At 37.0% G+C, this 20914-nt stretch overlaps 1 protein-coding gene across 4 annotated transcripts; it reads left to right on the top strand.

The window, feature by feature from the left end:
* The first annotated feature begins 17900 nt into the window (after positions 1-17900).
* LOC141684763 (MADS-box transcription factor 6-like) lies at positions 17901-20151 on the top strand. Of its 4 annotated transcripts, none has more exons than XM_074489878.1 (8): positions 17901-18117; positions 18311-18389; positions 18540-18601; positions 18717-18816; positions 19229-19270; positions 19470-19511; positions 19689-19768; positions 19847-20151. In XM_074489878.1, the coding sequence occupies exons 1-8, from the start codon at positions 17936-17938 to the stop codon at positions 19875-19877; spliced, it is 618 nt and encodes a 205-aa protein (XP_074345979.1). In that variant the 5' UTR covers positions 17901-17935; the 3' UTR covers positions 19878-20151. The 4 variants fall into 4 exon arrangements, with proteins under 4 accessions (XP_074345979.1, XP_074345981.1, XP_074345978.1 ...); XM_074489880.1 differs by having other exon boundaries at positions 19830-20151; XM_074489877.1 differs by having other exon boundaries at positions 19683-19768.
* The last annotated feature ends 763 nt before the right edge of the window (positions 20152-20914 follow it).

The raw sequence follows: 20914 nt of genomic DNA, 5'->3' as shown, positions 1-20914 counted from the left end.
TCAAGAGCTTGCTCTGATACCAATTGTTATTCCCAAACAATGCAACAAGAATTACAGAAGGGGGGTTGAATGTAATTCTGGCTCTTTTACTGATTTTAAGAATGTTCTTACTTAATATATAATAGTGTTTGATTTTGCAAGAAGTGCGGAATGAAAGTAAAATAGAAATCAAAACACAAATCAATAAAACACAAGGCTTTAAAACATTCTGGTGGATTTGAACATATCCACCAGAGATATAAATATATAAAGATAAGAACTCTGTGATGCTTGAATAACACACAACTGCTTACAAGTTGAACAACAAGAACAACTGAGAAATTCTTTACAGATTTTTCTTTTTCTATTTCTCTAGTTTTTCTTTCTAACTTCGATTCTTTTCAACTTGCTACTCTTGATTTATATATTGCCAAGTTACATGATAGTAAGACAATACAATCAGACAAACTAAATATAGTCTAACTTCATGCTGCTACATTACTTTATCCAACATCTTTGAACATCTTCATAATTACATGGAAATGATAATGCTTCTTTGTTCTCTAAGTCCTGCAATTAGGCTGTCACATTCCATTTACGAACACCCGAAGCATGTGACTGTGTTGTCACTGTAAACTGCTCTTTTGAATTTATGATCATACATCGGGACTATGTTGGTCATCCGTCGGGAGCCTTGTTAATTATCTGTCGGGAGCCTTTGTAGATCATCCATCGGGAGTCTTTCGGTCACTTGACTCTATTTCACTGATATAGAATTACAAGACATCTTATATTTACAATTACCCAACCTATTCTGCATATCAATCTAGTAGTCAACATGACTCAAAGAATTTTACAGCATCTACTCAACTAAAACATGGTTGTTTGTAGAAATGTGCTACAATACTTATTGTTACATAAGCTACACTCTCGATGGATGTTCAGAGGTCATCCGTCGGGACCGTAAAGATCATCCAGTGGGACTATTGTAGAACATCCGTTGAGAGCTACAAAAACACTAATTTAAATCTAATAAACTGTTTTGTTCAACTTATCATCAAGTTCACAACATATTCCTAACAATTATCCTTTCATTTCTCTTTTAGTGTCTTTGGCGGAGGCTTTGGTTGAGAGGAAGAGGATGAAGGCATCAACGAAGAAGGCGAGAGGCATCAAAGGAAAGATCCTTCGAGAGAAGGAGAGATAGCGGTCCATGAGCCTGATTCTATGCCGACAGAATCCTCCTGTTTCGGACGAAGCTACTAAAGATGGCCAGGGCGGCCAAGATAATGGCAAACTGGGGCAGGTGCACAAGCAATGGAGGGGCCGAGATGGGATCATTTAGACATATTTTTACAATTGGGGTGTGCTAACGAGTAATCACACAGTTTATCTGGCCATAGAAGCTACGAAGGAAGTGGCCCCTGATTTTTTCCGTGGACTTCAGCTTCCGAGCGGTCGCTCCCTCAATGTTGTATCCACGTCGATGGAGGCCTGCTGGGAGCTCATGTCTTTCATTTCACTTATAAGTCGAGAATTTTTTTATGCTTGTTTGTCCTTCATTTCCTTCGAATTCAGTCTTTCTTTTTAGCCGACTTGACTATTTTTTGACTTGTGTTTCATTTCAGACTACTCCTTGGGCCGCTTCTGTTGCAGAAAAAGTACAATATATGCAGAGTGAAATGGCCAAGGTGGATGAGCTTGTGAAAAGGGCCACCGCTGTTGAACAGGAGCCGGCAAAAGGGTAACTAGAGAACAACAATTTGAACTAGTAGGATGTCGTCTTCATCGAGGACACGAAGAGGATGAACAAGGACTTAAAGCATGGGAACAAGCGCATTGATGAGAGGAATGCCCAGCTGAAAAAGTCTGCTTCTTAAGCTGGGGAAGAATTTAGAGCTGACCAAGGAGCGATGATTTCAATTCGATGCCTACCATGTGCTGAAGAAAGCTCATAAGCTCAGATGAGACTATAAAGAACTTCTTGATGATTTCCTTGAAGATCTCATCGGCCGAACTGGCAGAACGGACCCCCTGGAGGTCTCTTCGGGAGAGGACGAAGAACTTTCAGATAATTTATTGTCTTGTAATTTATTTTTTATGTTCATACTTTAGCTTTCGGGCTTTTGACTTTTCTGCCTTCGGACAAGTATATTGGTTGCCTTCGGGCTAAAATTATATCCTTCATGTTGCATATATGGCTTTATTTTTTCCTTGACAAATTTTCTTTTGTTATATCACGTCTCCTACTTTATTTTTTCCTTCAAAATTTAATTCACTTTTCTATAATTTTTCTTTTGTTATATTGCGTCTTCGGCTTTATTTTTTCCTTAACAATTTAATTCAGTTGTCCAGTTTTTCCCCAAGTATTAAAAGGACAAGGGCTTTTTCTTCGGGAAGTATACGTGTTTCCTTCGTCCTTTTTATGAAGGATATGCCCTGTGTCTTGAAGACTTAAAATGAACCATCTTCTTCGGGTATTCCCTCAGATAGGTTTATTGTAGGCATGCGGCAAGCGAGTTAACTATCTTCTTTAGGTAGCCCCTAAATGGTTGTTCGCTCTTCATTTTATTTTATAAGGGACGAAGGACTTATCTACTTTGGGTAGCCTCTGGATAAGTCCTCGTTCGCTCCTTTATCCCCCATAGTTTATCGCATCAAGGATGTGACATTTCTAACTGAACGAAAAATAGTAAGACATGGGCGAAGGATTTTATCTTCATTTGATAGCCCCTAGATTAAACTTGATTCGCTCTTACTAATCAATTGTAGGCAACGTGAGGAAGAGGGCGAAGGACATTATCTTTTTTGGATAGCCCTTAGATAATGTCCATCCACTCAATCTTTTTATGGATAAGCCTTAGATAATGTCCATTCGTTCTGTCTGTCTAGCCACTTAAAAAGAAAATTTTGAATGTCATGCGCGTGGGGACGAAGGACATTATCTTCTTCGGGATAGCCCCTAGATTGATGTTCATTCATCCTTTCCATGCGCATGTTATAAATATATTTAAATCGATTACATGTGCAAAAGAAGTGCATATTTGATTGATGATATTTTATTCATTACACATCTTGGATTTTTAGGTAAGATAAGTAAAATTATTAAAAGTAAATGCAAAAAATTATTACTGGTAGAATTCTGAAGTCAGCTAGCATGCCATATTTTTTATTGTTTCCCCATCCAGGGTTTTTAATTTGTAAGTTCCCCGGATGAACGACTTCTGTAAGTTTGTAAGGCCCTTCCCATTTTGGCTGGAGATTTCCTCGCTTTGTTGGCATGGATGCCGTCATTTCTCTTAGGACCAGGCCCCCAATACCAATGGATCTTTTCTTGATACCCGAATCATAGTGTTGTGCGATATGTAGTAAATACTTCAAATTTCTTTGGTGAGCCACCTCCCTTTCTTCTTCCAGTAGATCTATGTTGGCAGGCATATTTCAAATCCATCTAGACGAGATAGAATTAGCGCATCCCTGTATTTTTTACCGGTGACTGAACCATCAACAAATAGCTTCCATTTTCCCGGGGTCTGAATGAACTATTCCTCTGGGCTAAGATCCTTCGGCCCTTTGAATGTGCATTCAACCATGAAATCAGCTAGGGCTTGGGCCTTTATAGTAGTTCTGGGGAATGTACTCAAGGTCGTACTCCCCGAGTTCGATTGACCAAGCCACAATTCTACCTGAAGCTTCTGGTCTAGTTAGAATCTTCTTCAATGGCTGGTCTGTCACCACTTATACCGTTCAACCTTGAAATTAATGTTGCAATTTTTGGGTGGACATGAACAACCCATATACGAACCTCTCGACATTCAAATATCTTATTTCGACATCCTTTAACAAATGGGAGACGTAGAAGACTGGGTGTTGATTACCTTCGTGATTTTTAACCAGAATAGCTCACAACATTCGGTCGGACACAACAAGAAAAAACTGAAGGGTTTTCTTCGGATCAGGTCTCATTAGGAATGAGGCCTTGATAAGATACTCCTTCACTTCTAAAAAGGCCTTCTAACATACAGGCCCTCACTCAAAATTCTTGGACCCTTTGAGCATGGTAAAAAATGGCAATGCTTTCTCGGCCGATCTTGAGATAAAACGTTGAAGTGTCGCCAGTCGCCCAGTTAATTTTTGAATATCCCACATACATCTTAGAGCTTCCATATCAATAACAACTTGAATCTTTTTGGGATTGGCTTCAATCTCCCGAGCACTGACCATGTAACCAAGAAATTTACCACTTAATACTCCGAGCGTGCATTTATTCGGATTAATCCTCATATTGTTCCTTCGGAGGGTCTCAAAGCACTACCTTAACTCATTCGCCTGATCTCTGAATAATGATTTCACAATTATATCATCCATGTAGGCTTCCATATTTCTGTCGATCTGTTCTTTGAATACTTTGTTCACCATCCTTTGGAATGTGGCTCCAGCATTCTTAAGTCCGAAGGGTATTTTGATGTATACATAGGTTCCCTTCGGAGTTATGAACATTGTCTTCGACACATCCTTATTATTTATGAAAACTTGATAATAACCGGAAAATGCATCAAGAAAACTAAGTACCTGGTATCCAGCCTTGGCATCTATCAGTTTTTCGATAAGGGGGTAGTGGTCCTTTGGACAAACCTTATTGAGATCTATGTAATCCACACATATTTTCCACTTTCCTTTGGATTTTTTACCATAACCACATTAGCAAGCCAGTCAGGACACTCAATTTCTTTGAGAAACTTTGCTTCCAGCTACTTTTCCACTTCAACCTCAATTATTTTCTGTCATGCGATGGTGCACGTCCTTTTCTTCTGTTTGAACGGTTTGGCCTCAGGTTTAATATTAAGGCAATGCTTAACAGTCTTGGGATCCAAGCCAGGCATGTCTTCTGGTCCTCAGGCAAACACATCATGGTATTGTCGAACAACTACAATAACCTTTTCCTTAAGACCTGCTTCCATATTTTTCCATATACGTATCATTTTGCCCGAATGACTAGCATACAATTCAACCTCTTCAACTTCTGCGCCTGGTTCGGCTATGGGATATGACATGTATGCCCCAAAATTTTCCAACTCAATATTGAGGGTCTGTCGGATGCCGCTAGGTTCGACTTTGGCCTTTCTTCTTTTTCCGATTTCATTCGGCCTTTCGTACAACTAGTCTTTCTCAAGGTCTTCCATCATGATTATTCGGGTGGTCTTTTGATCACCCCTCATCTCTTCCACCCCCTTCTCCGTGAGGAATTTCAGCTTTAGGTGGGGGGATAGACTCCACCTCCCGGAAGGTGGACAGAAAGGGTCTCCCCATAATGGTATTGTACGGACTCTCGATCCAAACCACATAAAATTTCACCTGCTTCTCAACAGTGTTAGGCATTTTACCAAGGAGGACTGCTAGAGTGATCGTACGTTCAAATTGAATAGAGAGGTGCTTCATCGCAAGGCTCCAGCTGTTCGCCCGCCAAGTTCATCTTGTTGTAGTTCTTGTGCAAGAGGATATTGGCTGATCTACCAGTGGTGACCAACACCTTCCAAATATTGTTCTGCACGATGAGAGGGTTGATAATCAGATTGTCTTCGTGAGGGCATATTACATCCTCATAGTCTCCAGCACTGAACGTCATTAGCATGTGCCGCTTCACTGGACTGAACTGATAAATGTTGTACACTTTTCGAACACACTTTTTCTTCGCAGTTTATTGTCCCGATCTAGTACAATGCCCCCAGAGATTGTCTTCACTTTGCCTCTTATTCTGTCCCTTCTCTTAGGTTCTTCGCCTTCGGGCTCTTCCCACTTATTGTCCTTCGATCCCAATCTATCCCTTAAGTCTTGACGAACTGGTTCAACTCCCCTTCTTTGATCGCTCGTTCTATTAGTTTTTTGAGGTGGTAGCACTCATAAGTGTTCCCCTTATCTATGTGGTGATCATAGTACTTGTCAGGATTTTTCTTGTAATTTGGGACTTTCATCTTTGCTGGTTGAACGAACCCTGACTTCCCTTTAATTTCTTGGAGAATCTTGGAAATCAGTGCGTTCAAGGGAGTGAATGTGGCCAAATATCTATCTTAACGTCGCTCGGCCCCTCGATCAGATTCCTTCTTACTATCTTTTCTATTATCCTTTTGGTCACTGGCGGACCTAAATGGGTAGTCATATTTTTCTGGTAGCTGCATCCGATCATCACTTCGGGAATCTCTATAACCCCCTATAATTTTTATCTTCCTTCAGATTTTTTTTTCCTCTCACATAGATGTGATTAAGGTACTTGGGGAGGAAATCATAAAGAGATGAGCTAAGATTTTTACCTTTATAGGGGTCTATCCCCTCCGTGAGGAAGCCCATAGCTTTAACCTTGTTCAAGTTGATGACCATTCCAGCTTCCTTGTGGGTTTTGTACCACATCGAGGCTGATCTCTTCAGGTATATTTTAAACATCTTACACAACATGATTTCATTGTGGCCCATACCCATCATCAACAGCTCGTACTTATCACAATGATCTTCGGGGTCGCCCTTCCCATTGAATTGCCTCATCTTCAGAAACTGCCTCTCTTCGTACGGTAGGGGCCAATACTACTCAATTTCCTCCATTACAATCGGCTCCCGATCAACTCTCCTATTGCCAAACGTAGCTTTTTCCATCCAATTCAGCCTAGTTCGGGATCCATCAGGATTATCATCCGAATCCGAAGAATAGTAAGTCTTTAAGCATTTCCTCTTGAGGTTCGAATCATAGTCAGACTCATCTTTTTCTTTATATTCCCTTCGAACTTTCCTGGGCTTGGTGATCACCACCGTGTCATCAGCCTCCAGTGCCTCACGAAGTGCTTTCTCATGTAGTTCAACTTCTTCCCTTTGGAGTCGTAGAGCTTTCAGCCGGAGGGCATCAGATTTCCTTCATTTCGCCTTGGATTGAGCCTCTTTTTCCACGTGTTCGTTCTGCTTTTCTTTGACCATTTTTCGTGGCCAATCTCTCAGCCCTGATTTTAAGCAACAAAGCCTCCTCGTCTAAGGTCAGTTTGAGCACCCTGTCGGCATCGACCAACGATGTTTGGACGCCTGCCCACATCGTATGGAGTAAAGCCATGTAGCATCTCATCACTGCTTGTGTTTGTCATACTCTTCGTAACTCGTAGCAATTCTCGTAGTTCCCACAAACGCCGCCAAATGTTATGCCCAAATTTTTGCGGATGTAAGAACAACCTTCGTCGCGTAGAACGTCCTTCGGTTAGACCTCAAACCGAAGAGAATGTGATGGATTGTCCCCCCGATTCACCTCCGGTGTGAGAATCACTAATCTGGATGTAAATAGGTGTGCGGATACAAGAAAGTAATTGAGTGTTTTTGTGTGTAGATAGTTGTGTTTTTTCTTACATTCCCTGGGATATTTATATCCAAACCTTTATAATAAATGTTCGTCCATCATGTTGTAGCTGCGGACGAACGTTGGAGAGGAAAATCCGGAAGCGTTTTAATCTTTACGATCTTTCAATAGTTGGCTGACATTTTGGCCTTTGGCTTGATGGGCCTTCGGCCCAATTATTTTTTCATCAAATCCTTCGATCATTGGACCTTCTTCGATTGAGTCTTACTAGGCTATAACTAACAATAATAAAAATCTATACTATATTATAATAACCGGAATGAGGTTTAATTTATTTCAACGGTTCACCTATTTTTATTTATTAAAGAAAATAAATAAATAGTGTTGTATATCCGCTAAATTAATAAATTGTTAAACTACTAGATATAATCTACTTATCCTACTAAACTACGAACACAACGTATCATATTATTAAAAAAATAAATAAATAGTATTATATATCCGCTAAACTACTAAATTGTTAAACCACTAAATAGAGTATACTTATTCTACTTAAGTTATATTATTATTTTTAGTATAATCTTATAATTATCATATATTTACAAAATATTTTAAAAATTAGAATATGACAGAAAAAATAAAAAGTTTAAATATTAACGATAATCCATGCATCCACGGGAGAAGCTAGTTGAAAATAAAAATTGAATCGAAGTTATTAAAAAGTGAAACCAAACTCATAGTTTAGTTGCAGTTTCGGTTTTAATTCTGAAAAATAACATGCAATTTCAGTCATTGAATCGAACGGTGCTTTAACATTCGCAGCAACTCCCAAGTCCCAACTAGCAACTAGCAACTATGGTGGCCGTCGGCATACTGGTGTATTGTGATTTGTGAGCTTGTCGTATAGAGTAAAAATATTCAGCAGCCCCCACTACCCTGCAGTTTGATGTGACACGTCTGACTCACACGCCGGAAAAACACGATAGAACCTAGGATTATGCATTAATTTAAATCAAGAGAAATATCATAGATTCCCATACCTTTTCTGATTTTTTTTGGTATAGTCCAAGTAGTCACATCCTTAATTAAAATTGTCAAAGTCAAATAGGACAGGTGTCAGTACGTAATAGGTAGTAATACTGTCAATAAGTGTGCCTATAATTTACGTGTCAATTTCTTATAGTAGTAGATTTAGTGAAGAGGTAAGTGAACTTGGTAAATATATGGTTAGAATTAGGAGTATTTCGGGGGTGTTGTTAAAAGTGGGCATTGGATTTAATCTCGTCTATATATTAATAAGATAATCGGTTAATTGGGTCATTAATTGAAAATAATTTAATATTATTTTTATTTATAAATAATAATACATATAATTGTTTTACTATTTTGATTATTATACATATAATATTTTTATAAAAAATAATTTAAAATCTGAAATATTATTTAGGTAAATATAATTCTTAAGATCTAACTTATGAATTTAGATTAATTTGAGATGTAAAATTAAGAAATTTTATTATTTAACCATTTAAAATAGTATATATATATATGAGATTATTATTTTTCTTAATTTTTTTACAAATTTATAATTTTTATAATTTTTTTAACAAATATATATAAATTTATTATTTTTCTAACAAACAGCAATTAATCCCCAATTAATCGTGATTAATCGCCGACTTTTAAAATAATACTATTTGGAAGTTTATACTGTAGGTAAAATAGTGTCTTCAGTTGTTAAAAATTAAAATGAGGATTGAATTTCTTTATTAATATATTATTGTATGCTATTTTTCAGTCCCAAAAGATTATTGACATTTTTAATTTTATCGGAGATTTCATATAGTTATTAACAAATTTAAAATATATATGACAAATTACTATTTTTTAGCATGTCTCATTGTTTTACCTACCTTTTTTGCACTTATAACTTTCTTAATATCTATACTTCACCTAAATATTAACAATTTGGTTGAGAGAAAGGAGAACAAGATGAAGGGCTGTTTAGCTGTGACCCACAATTTACAAGTCAAATATAATAATGACTTATTTTTTTTCGATGTATTTTAATTTTTAATTTTAAAATATATATTTTTAAATATTAATTAAAACTCACGAATTAAGATAATTATTTTTAAAAATTATTTATTATAATTTATTTAAGTAAAAAAATTATGACTTATAAATAAAATTATTGAAACACATATATATATATTATAAATTCATCTACTTATTAGTTAATTCAATTGTCCATTTGAAGTTTACTTAATTTAAAATTTCACATCCGGCATGAAATATACTTTGGAATAGAAAGATGCAAATGTATTCAGTAGACTCCGGCCAATTCAAATATTTCTTACACCCCCAACAAATGTTATTATTATTATTATTATTATTTGTTTTTCAAATTTTTATTTAACATTTAGTTTATAATTGTTAAATATATATCAAGAGATGAGAAATATTCTAAAAATATGCCAGCAGAGCATGTGCATAATCGTGATAAATATTTTCTACATTGAATTGTTAAATATTGTTATTCAATAATAGTTTTATGAATATTGAATACTTCTGGGCTCTGCTTGTGTCATGATATAGACATGACCCTCAAATACTTTCATTTATCAGTTAGAATGGTACTCCCTTGGTTTATATGGGTAGTTTATATTTGGGCGAGATATTTTAAAACTTTCGTAAAATATGGTTTTTTAAATAATTTTAAATATTTTTTGTTTTAAAATAAAAATATAATATTTAAAATTTTATATAAAAAAAAAATTTTAAAATAAATTATAAAATTATATTTTATTATAATCTTAAAATATGTGCCATAAAAAAAGTATGTAAATATTTCAATACAACGCAGTAGTAACATGTAAGATCCCTCCTAAATGTATTAGCATGTATGAGTTGTTCGGACTGAATTAACATATTAATATTAATATATCAAATTTATTAGATTATTGAAATTTTAATTTTTATTAACTGTCTATATTTAAAATGTATTTGTAAAGAATAAACTTGATGAAAGTATATATAAAATAAATATTATTTAATTATTTAATTGTAGTTCAAATCTTCATAAAATCAAGAAAAAGATATTTAATTATTAATAAAACTTGTATAATTATGTAATTATATGTAATGGAATTGGAGTTTCATCATAACCAAAATTTGACAGTAATTTTATACTATTGTATTGTATTTAGGGGAAAATATGCATCTCTCATTAATAAATAAAGAGTATAAATACAATTCATAATGGTAGTTTGAATAAAATATTATACTTGAGCAGTGGTAGTTTGAATAAAAAGAGGAGTTGTCTGTATATAGTACTAGTAGTTTAAATAAAAAGATGCTTTGTCTTTTAAATCAAGAGCTTGATTGTTGATTTAAGTTAATAATCCAGAGCTCATTTGACATTCAAAATTGGCAGCTAGCCCTAGCATCAAAAAACAGGAGACATTCAAATATAATCAGTAACCTGTCCGTTCTTAAATACTTTTAATTTGTTTGTGTTTTGTAAATGCATATTTTTTTAAATATTTTTCTTTATGTTTAACATGTTTGTAAATATATTTTTTATTGTTAATATCTTTAATTTCGTATTAATATTAAATATAAAAATTTTAATGTATTAAAATATTTATACATAGAAATCTAATAAAATCACTTCAATCTCTTAAATTAAAAGGGGAAACTTTTTTTAAACTAAGGAGTAACCACTAGATAATCACTAAATACATAAGTCGAGATAACTGAAACATGTAAACAAAAAGTAAGACATATATTCGAGAAATAGGCACTATGTAATTGTTTTTGTATACCATAAGAACTGCACTATGAATCTGTCATTTCTGTCTTTTCACCCCTGCATAAAATGGTTGAAATGTAAGAGATATTTTGTGCAGAATAATTAAAGTCCGACTCACTATCTTTTATGCAGGGAATATAGAGGCCGTATGTATTAACTTATCTAGCCCCCCTCTTATAATCTAATTGAATATCTCCCCCCTTAATCTACGCTGCAACCTTTTCTTCTCGAAAAGATTTTTAAATTTAAGAAAAAAAATATTACATCAGATATTGTGAATACAATCTGTGATTAATACATATAAATCAAATAAGTGTGTACGTGAGTAAACGAAATCAAACAGAGAAAGGAAGAATATAACCAAATGGAAATCCTCGAGTCCAGTTGAAACTGTCTCCTTAAAGTTATTTCGCCTCTCACCGTATGTGCGAGTCGATAGCCTCCCAGGATAAAACGAGATATCAGTATAATCGATAGATCGAATATACACTCAGCGAACTTGAACTAAGCCCGAGAACTATCACCGGAGTATTGGAAAATTTAAGACTAAAGAGACCGAGAATGAAAGAGAGGACTCTTATTCCCTTGACTTAATAAAACTGATGCCCTAAGACTCTATTTATAAAGAGAGGCTTGAAAGGACTTATTTTTCTTTTCGATGTGGTACATGGTATTTATAAGAAAAACTAAGGAATAGGTTTGTGCTACTCTCGTGGTACAAAGCCACTTTTCATATTAAAAGGTAAAACTTTGGAACATAAGTTCTCATTCACCTTTTACTCATTTTGAGCGTGTAAATATGCGTTGAAATCCCCTTGAAGAGGAGAATACGTTCCAATAAATACACACCACTAACACATAATGTGTCTCACTCATATGGAGTCTCAAAATGATTCACAACTTAGTCTAAAATACTAAGTTTGTCCAACAATCCCCCACAAATGAGATTGATGGTCCAGTAGCACGCACCACGTAGACAGACAAACGCGGAGCTTGACTTGGTGATAGTTCCGGCAGTTAGATATAGCATACGATAGGTAGAGAATGCTCCTTGAACCTCCGCTCGAATAAGTATATCGACTTTACTGGTAGACAGTATGACGCGATGTCCTTGAACTGTTCGACCGTTTGTGTAAACGATGACATACTCATCACTATATCTTTCCTGACTCATTCAGTTCTCATGATTATGTCCATTTTGGCCATGGAACATCGTCCTGGTTCTGCAGGAGTTTTTAAAGAATTGTGCCTCGCAATTCTCCTTTGAAGCGGCCCCACTTCTCTCCCACATAGGTGATCTTTATCTTATAGAGTAACCCGCGTTTACTCAACTGAATTCCACGCGTTCACTCCTGAACTCCATGTATTCATCAAAGATCATTAAAAGCTCAAAGTTTAACCTCGTACCTTACGGGTCTCACTGTTTCCTCATCATAGGAATAGGCCAGGGGTTACCTCCACAGTGATTTGGTCATCATGATTTAGTTGTCCCATTGAACCAAGTTCTTGGGATCTCCAGTCAGCAATGGTTGGGTGTCCACCATGATGTCGTTAAGCAATAGGCTTAAGGCCCATCCCTCTCGATGATTTCTCAACCACTTCTTTTGATAACCCTTTGGTTAGTGGATCCGCGATATTATCTTTTGACGGTATATAGTCAATAGTGATAATTCCGGTTGAGATCAATTGTCTAATGGAACTGTGTCGTCGTCGTATATGACGAGACTTTCCATTATACATCGTGCTCTGCGCTCTACCAATAGCGGATTGACTATCACAATGAATCCCTATTGCAGTTACAGGCTTTGGCCATCTTGGAATATCCTCCAGAAACTGACGTAGATATTCAGCCTCTTCGGCGCATTTATCTAGTGCCACAAACTCAGCTTCCATCGTGGAATGAGTTATCACCGTTTGTTTTGAGGATTTCCATGATATTGCCGCTCCAGCTAATGTAAACACATAGCCGCTCGTAGACTTAAGTGCTTTCTTGCTAGATATCCAATTTACGTCAGTATATCCTTCTAATACTGCTGGGTATCTGCCATGGTGCAGTCCATAGTCTCGAGTTCCCCTCAAGTACCTTAGTACCCTTATGATCGCTTTCTAGTGATCAGCTCCCGGATTACTCGTAAACCTACTCAACTTGCTAATTGAGTATGCAATGTCTGGTCTTGTACAGCTCATGAGGTACATCAGACTACCAATTATCCTCGAGTATTCCAATTGGGAAACAGCTACACCTTTGTTCTTGGATAGGTGCAAAGTCATATCCACATGTGTCCTAGCTTTCTCAAAGTCATCCTTAAGAAACTTCTCAAGGATCTTGTCAATATAATATGGTTGACTTAATGCGAGACCCTCTGATGTTCTAGAAATTTGAATTCCCAGAATTACATTTGCTAGTCCCATGTCTTTCATGTCGAATCTTGATTTCAACATGTCCTTGGTAGATTTGATCACTTTATCATTGCTTCCGGCAATAAGTAGATCATCTACATATAGCGTCATCATGACATAGCCACTCTCGTTATCCTTGTAATAGGCACAACTATCACATTCATTGATATTGAAGCCATTAGCCAGCACGACCTCGTCAAATTTTTCATGCCATTTCATAGGCGCTTGCTTCAAACCATACAATGATTTCACCAATCTACAAACTTTCCTTTCTTGTCCTGGGACAACAAACCCTTCGGGTTATTCCATATAGATTTCCTCATCTATGTCCCCATTTAGGAAGGCTGTTTTCACATCCATTTGATGTACAGTTAGATTACGCATTGCAGCAATAGCAAACATCATCCTTATGGACGTTATTCTCGTTACAGGAGAATATGTATCAAAATAATCAAGGCCTTTTTGTTGCTTGTATCCTTTAATCACAAGTCTGGCCTTATACTTATCAATAGTGCCATCAGTTTTCAACTTCTTCTTGAAAACCCACTTGCTACCTAATGGTTTGCAACCAGTTGGCAAGTCCACTAGTTCCCAAGTATGATTCTGCATAATTGAATCAACTTCATTCTTGATGGCCTCTTTCCACATAGGTCCATCAGGTGAGGTAACCGCCTCCTTATAGGTTTTTGGGTCACCTTCTTCGAGCAAATAGGTCATAAAATCAAACCCATAGGATTTCTCCGTTCGTTGTCTTTTGCTCCTTCTCACTACCCCCACATTTTCGTCTTCACTTTCGTCACTCTCATTATCGTCATCTACAGACTCATGAGATCATTTAGACGTCGTAGGTTGTTGGTTTCCTGGATTACAGGGAAACATCGTCTCAAAGAATGAGGCATTCCTTGATTCCATAATGGTATTCTTTTGAATATCAGGAATCTTGGATTCATGAACAAGAAACCGATATGCAGTACTATGTGGAGGATATCCGATGAAAATACAATCCACAGTCTTAGGACCTATCTTCACCTTCTTCGGTGTAGGGATCAGTACCTTTGCAAGGCACCCACACAATTTCAGGTGTTGGTAACTTGGTTTCTTTTTCTTCCACATTTCATAAGGACTTACATCCTTATTCTTGCGCATCGTAATATTTAAAATATTATTTGCGCTTAAGATGGCTTCTCCCCACATCGATTGTGGAAGCCCAGAGCTTAACAACATCGCATTCATCATTTCTTTCAGAGTACGATTCTTCCTTTCAGCCACACCATTTGACTGAGGGGAGTATGGTGCAGTGACCTCATGGATTATACCATATTGTGAACAGAATTCTCCAAATGGTTCAACATATTCACCTCCACGATCACTTCGTATCGTTTTGATTTTCTCAGTCTGTTGTGTCTCAACTTCTTCTTTATAGATTTTAAATTTATCTATAGCTTCGTCTTTGTTTTTCAACAAATATACATAGCAGTATTTTGTACAATCATCAATGAATGTAATAAAATATTTGTTTCCTCCTCTTGTTGGAGCGAATTTTAAATCACATATGTCGCTATGTATTAGGTCTAGCACTTTGGTGTTCCTTTCCACACTTTTAAATGATGATCTCGTTAATTTTGCCTCAACACAAGTCTCACACTTATGTTTTGAATCGATAGTAAGTTTAGATATGTATTCTTTTGCACTTAAACGTCGTAAAGTGTCATAATTTACATGTCCTAATCTAGCATGCCATAAATTAGGAGACTCAAGCAAGTAAGCAGAAGATTTCTTCATTTCATTATCGTCCTTAACGGACATTACATTGAGCTTAAAAAGCCCATCGGTTAAATAACCCTGGCCTACAAACATACCACTCTTAGACAAAATTACTTTATCTGACTCTATTACATTGCGAAAGCCATGCTTACTCAACAGAGAACCAGACACAAGGTTCTTGCGAATATCAGGCACATAAAGTACATTCTTCAAAGTCAGATTCTTCCCAGAGGTCATCTTCAGGATCACCGTGCCTTCACCCTCAATGGTAGAATTTACTGAATTCCCCATGTAGAGCTTCTCACCAGCATCGGAAGCTTTGAGGCTAGAGAAAATCGCCTTGTCTGAGCAAACATGCCTAGTAGCACCAATATCAATCCACCATTCACGTGGATTAGAACCGACCAGGTTCACTTCAGAGACCGTAGCACAGAGGTCTATATCACCCATATCCTTGGAGATATTCTCTACTATGTTTGCTTCTTTCTTCTTGTTGGGCTTCTTGGGCTTCTTGCAGTCAGAAGACCTATGACCAACTTTATCACAGTTGTAGCACTTCCCCTGAAATTTCGACTTCGAAATCCCTCCTTTGGGTGCCAGCTTTGCCCCTTTACTAGAATTAGTCTTCTTGGGCTTGGAGCTTTGAGCGTGCTCCACCATGTTTGCCTTCTCAGTGGCAACATTAACTTTCTTCTCGGAGCCTCTGTTATCTTCTTCAATACGAAGTCTAACAATAAGATCCTCCATAGACATCTCCTTTCGCTTGTGCTTAAGGTAGTTCTTGAAATCTTTCCATCCAGGTGGAAGCTTTTCAATAACAGCAGCAACTTGGAAAGACTCACTTATGACCATTCTCTCAGCATGAATATCGTGAATGATCACCTGCAGTTCCTGCACCTGACTGACCACAGTCTTAGAGTCTGCCATCTTATAATCAAGAAAGCGGCCAACAATCCACTTCTTTGCCCCAGCGTCCTCGGTTATATACTTATGGTCAAGTGACTCCCATAAGACCTTAGCTGTTGGCTTCGCGTTGTATACGTTATACAACGAGTCAGACAAACAATTTAACACATAGTTCCGACAGATGTAGTCGGAGTGCTTCCAAGCATCAGCAGCATACACAGTCTGCATGTTACTCTCAGCAGTGAGCAACGGTGGTTCTTCCTTAAGGAAGCGATCCATATGCAACGTGGTCAGATAAAAGTGCATCTTTTGTTGCCAACGTTTGAAGTTCGTTCCGTTGAACTTCTCAGGTTTTTCAGCATGTGCAGCAGGCACAGTTGGCATAACAGGTGCAGCAGGCACCACAGGTGGAACAGATGGTACGTGCGTCTGTACTACAGGTGTATGCACACCAGTAGGCACCGCAGGTATGATCAGATGAGTTAATCCTGCCGATATCTGTCCAAGAGGAACACTAAACTGTCCAATGACAGTGTGTCCCACAGGCACATGTCCCGAAGGCACATGTCTAACAGGCGTTTGACCCCCATCAGATCGTACGATCCGTGCGTTAGGGTTAATCGGCTGCTGGTGAACCCCATCAGATCCAGTGATCTGTGCGTTGGGATCAGCCGTCATGTTCATCGGATCGTTCACAGTTTGGTTCTCCATCGATCTGTCACTCAACAAAACAAGCAGATACAGATGTATCAGTCACAGATGTATATATAAAAAATTAGCTTTAAGATTGTGAATACAATCTGCGATTAATACATATAAATCAAATAAGTGTGTGCGTGAGTAAACGAAATCAAACAGAGAAAGGAAGAATATAACCAAAGGGAAATCCTCGAGTCCAGTTGAAACTGTCTCCATAAAGCTATTTCGCCTCTCACCGTATGTGCGAGTCGATAGCCTCCCAGGATAAAACGAGATATCAGTATAATCGATAGATCGAATATACTCTCAGCGAACTTGAACTAAGCCCGAGAACTATCACCGGAGTATTGGAAAATTTAAGACTAAAGAGACCGAGAATGAAAGAGAGGACTCTTATTCCCTTGACTTAATAAAACTGATGCCCTAAGACTCTATTTATAAAAAGAGGCTTGAAAGGACTTGTTTTTCTTTTCGATGTGGTACATGATATTTATAAGAAAAACTAAGGAATAGGTTTGTGCTACTCTCGATGTGGTACAAAACCACTTTTCATATTAAAAGGTAAAACTTTGGAACATCAGTTCTCATTTACCTTTTACTCATTTTGAGCGTGTAAATATGCGTTGGAATCCCCTTGAAGAGGAGAATACGTTCCAATAAATACACACCACTAACACATAATGTGTCTCACTCATATGGAATCTCAAAATGATTCACGATTTAGTCTAAATACGTCAGCTTCACTGATGATAAAGTAATTTATCTGCCCCTGATGCCATTTTGTGTTTTGCATGGTGCCATGTACATTTTTATTGTTTAGATAGAATATAATAACATATGAGCGTGCTACTTAAAATAGTTATTATTTTACATTATCATCAATCTCTTTTTTGAGTGAGTAATTTAAATGGATGTTGATGTAGGCATCTCACAGTCACTCTATATATGCGCGTAACATGTAAGTGGACTTCAAACTGAGAGTGAGAGAGCCAGAGAGAGGGAGGGAGGGAGCGAGGGAGGGAGGGAGAGAGAGAGAGGGAGGGAGGATGGGAAGAGGGAAAGTAGAGTTGAAGAGAATAGAGAATCCGACAAACAGGCAAGTGACTTTCTCAAAGAGAAGGAATGGTTTACTGAAGAAAGCTTTTGAACTCTCTATTCTTTGTGATGCTGAAGTTGCTCTTCTCATATTCTCTCCCACCGGCAAAGCTTATCAGTTCTCCAGTCACGAGTACGTTTTACACACACCCTCACTCACTTGCACACACTCATCTGTACCATCCGTTCCAGACTTCCAGATCTTTGATTTCTTACATAACTAACACATATCATTTTGGTTCACTACAGTTGTTAATGAAATATAGCTAGCTAGCCTATTATAGATAATTAATGTAGTAAATAAGAGTTTTACAAATGATAAATAGGATGGATAAGACAATCAGAAGATACAGAAATGAAGTCGGACTCTATCAACCTAATAACGAAGGCGTTAGAAGTATGGAGGTATACTTCGATTTATGATTTTGAACTACTAAATTTCAATTTTATTAACATGTATTAATTAATTCAGTATATGTACAAATACATTAATCAATTTTTAAAAAATAAATTAGTACATTAAGCACGTGATCGATCGATTTGATTTGGGTGCAGGTTTGGAGGAATGAAATTGATGAGTTGAAGAGAACAATCGACAACTTGGAAGCAACACACAGGTCCGAATTACCATGTCTATTAACAACATGTACATATACATCTGCACAGAGTCACCGGCCAAAATAACATGAATTATCTTGTAATTTAATACCTTAACATATAAACATTATGTAGGCATATTGCTGGAGAAGATCTAGCAATGTTGGGCATGAAAGAGTTGAAGCAGCTGGAGCGTCAGCTGCGGATTGGGGTCGAACGCGTTCGATCTAAGAAGGTTCAATTTGTTCCTCTAATTATTCATAAGCCATCACTATATCTACTTGATAGTTAACTCATTTAAGTGAACTCCATCCTGCATTTGTTCTGATTTGTGAGTGCACTCTGCACATATTTATTTTACCTATTTATATTCTGAAGTTATTGAATTTTCCTTTTTACCCACTTTCGAAGACGAAGATAAAAGCTACATCCGAATGTTGAGTGCATATATAACAAGAATACATATGTTATTTGTGCAACGTGTAGAAGTGCAGAACACATTTCTCTCTGCATCTATTTTTTTTCCCAGAATACATATCTAGAAGATCTTTAAGCCCGGACACTAATAATTAAATATTAACCAGACCTACTGGTATTAAATAGCTCTAACCGATATCTGATGGGTATAAATATGTTTCTATGAACAGAGGCGCATCATCTCCGAGCATATTAACATGATGAAGAGACGGGTAAGATTCAGACACAGAATTATACTTAATTAATTATTTGTCTCCGCACATATAGTTACATGCATTCCCTGATCGATCGACATAAAATAAATTGAAGTGGCCTGGTTGGAAATTTCTTGAAGATAAGGTAGTTATAATTGCAAGAGTATATACGGTTGACGTGCTTTCTGACAATTAGTTTGTTAATTAATGTTAACAGCAGAGACAAATGCAAGAAGAGAATACACAACTGCAGAAGAAAGTGAGTCCATATTGTAACTAGCTAGCTGAAATAGGCTATAATAGCCAACTAATAAATTATTTAATCTCGTTTATTTAGTGCACATATATTGCTAGCTGGTACTTTTTTTTGGTCAGGGTATATTGTACTAATGTAGTTTATTGATTAAGAAAAATTTACTTGTGAAATGAGGTTAAGTTGCATGAACTTGAGGAAGTCGGTAATGTGAACTCGTCAAGTACTATACTCGGATTGAATGCATGTGATTCATTTCAAAGGTAATCAAGCATTCAGCTTAATGAATAATCAATAGTTGTGTTTGATTAAGGAGAGTATCAGTGATTCGTAAAATGCAGGTTTGTGGAGCAGGATGGAGCTGAGCACTGAAGAGTACTGAAGCATGCATATATTCGAGTTGTATCCATATTGATCAGAAGCAGCTATATATATACATCTATATAAGCATGTTTATATTTCATCCTTTCCCTATTAATCAGAAGCAACTATATATAAAGATGCATATATATACTAGACTACTCATATTTATTATACATACACAATATGGATGTTTTGTGATATAATTCAGAAGATCCTTGTATCTACTGATTCTATGTAAAGCTTTTTGTTTTATATGGCTATTGCTCTATGTGAATTACTACTCCGTCATGTACATATTCAATATTGTTTTCTGAGGCAAAATGTATGACTTTTTAATAATTACTTACAGCTTCGATTTTGTAATTCTCTGTTATGTTAGTGATTCATAAGTCAGCCGCAGCCTTTATGTACGACTCATTTTATATACTGCAAATTAAAATGAGCCGGCTAGGGTTTGAGACGATAGAAGACGATAAATTGCTATGACAACTTTGAGAAAAAGCCAAGCCCGATTTGGTATAGTCTTGGTGTTAAAAATTTATAATCTCTTGGCTAGGGGTCTACACCTATTGTTATCGGAAACAACCCAAACGCTCTACTTTTTTGGAGGGATTTGTGACCGGACAAATCCAATCCGGGCGGGGTAAATCACACATATTTCAAATCAAATCATAGCAAACCAAGCCCATACATAATTGATAATTCATATATCATACTGTATTTTATTGCATCACCGGTGCACGCACGTTAAAAATTCAGTAACCTCTTGCGAGTAGAGCCGGCCAAATGTGCGGGTTTGAACCGCCTGTTCGGGACCGGCTCGTACGGAAACCCGTAATTATTCGGCCCGAACCGGGCCGGTTCAAGCCCGAACAATTCGTTGAAATATATGAGCCGATTACGAATCTAATATTTGAAAACCGGGACCGGACCGGCCCGCACGTACAAAGCCCGCGAGCTGCACCGACTGCACAGCCCGCACAGCCCGTACAATCATTCTAGTTCATTTGCTTTGCTCCTGCAACAACTTGAATTGAAGTGGAAAT

This window comes from Apium graveolens, chromosome 9 (assembly GCF_009905375.1).
Source record: "Apium graveolens cultivar Ventura chromosome 9, ASM990537v1, whole genome shotgun sequence".
Classification (NCBI taxonomy): Eukaryota; Viridiplantae; Streptophyta; class Magnoliopsida; order Apiales; family Apiaceae; genus Apium; species Apium graveolens.
Note: the sequence above shows the minus strand (reverse complement) of the source record. Positions and strands in the feature narration are given on the sequence as shown.

Coding starts and splice junctions, on each gene's coding strand:
- LOC141684763 (XM_074489877.1), top strand. CDS start 17,936: ATGGGAAGAGGGAAAGTAGAGTTGAAGAGAATAGAGAATCCGACAAAC. Junction 18,118..18,310: donor TATCAGTTCTCCAGTCACGA/GTACGTTTTACA, acceptor AATGATAAATAG/GATGGATAAGACAATCAGAA. Junction 19,769..19,846: donor GCATGTGATTCATTTCAAAG/GTAATCAAGCAT, acceptor CGTAAAATGCAG/GTTTGTGGAGCAGGATGGAG.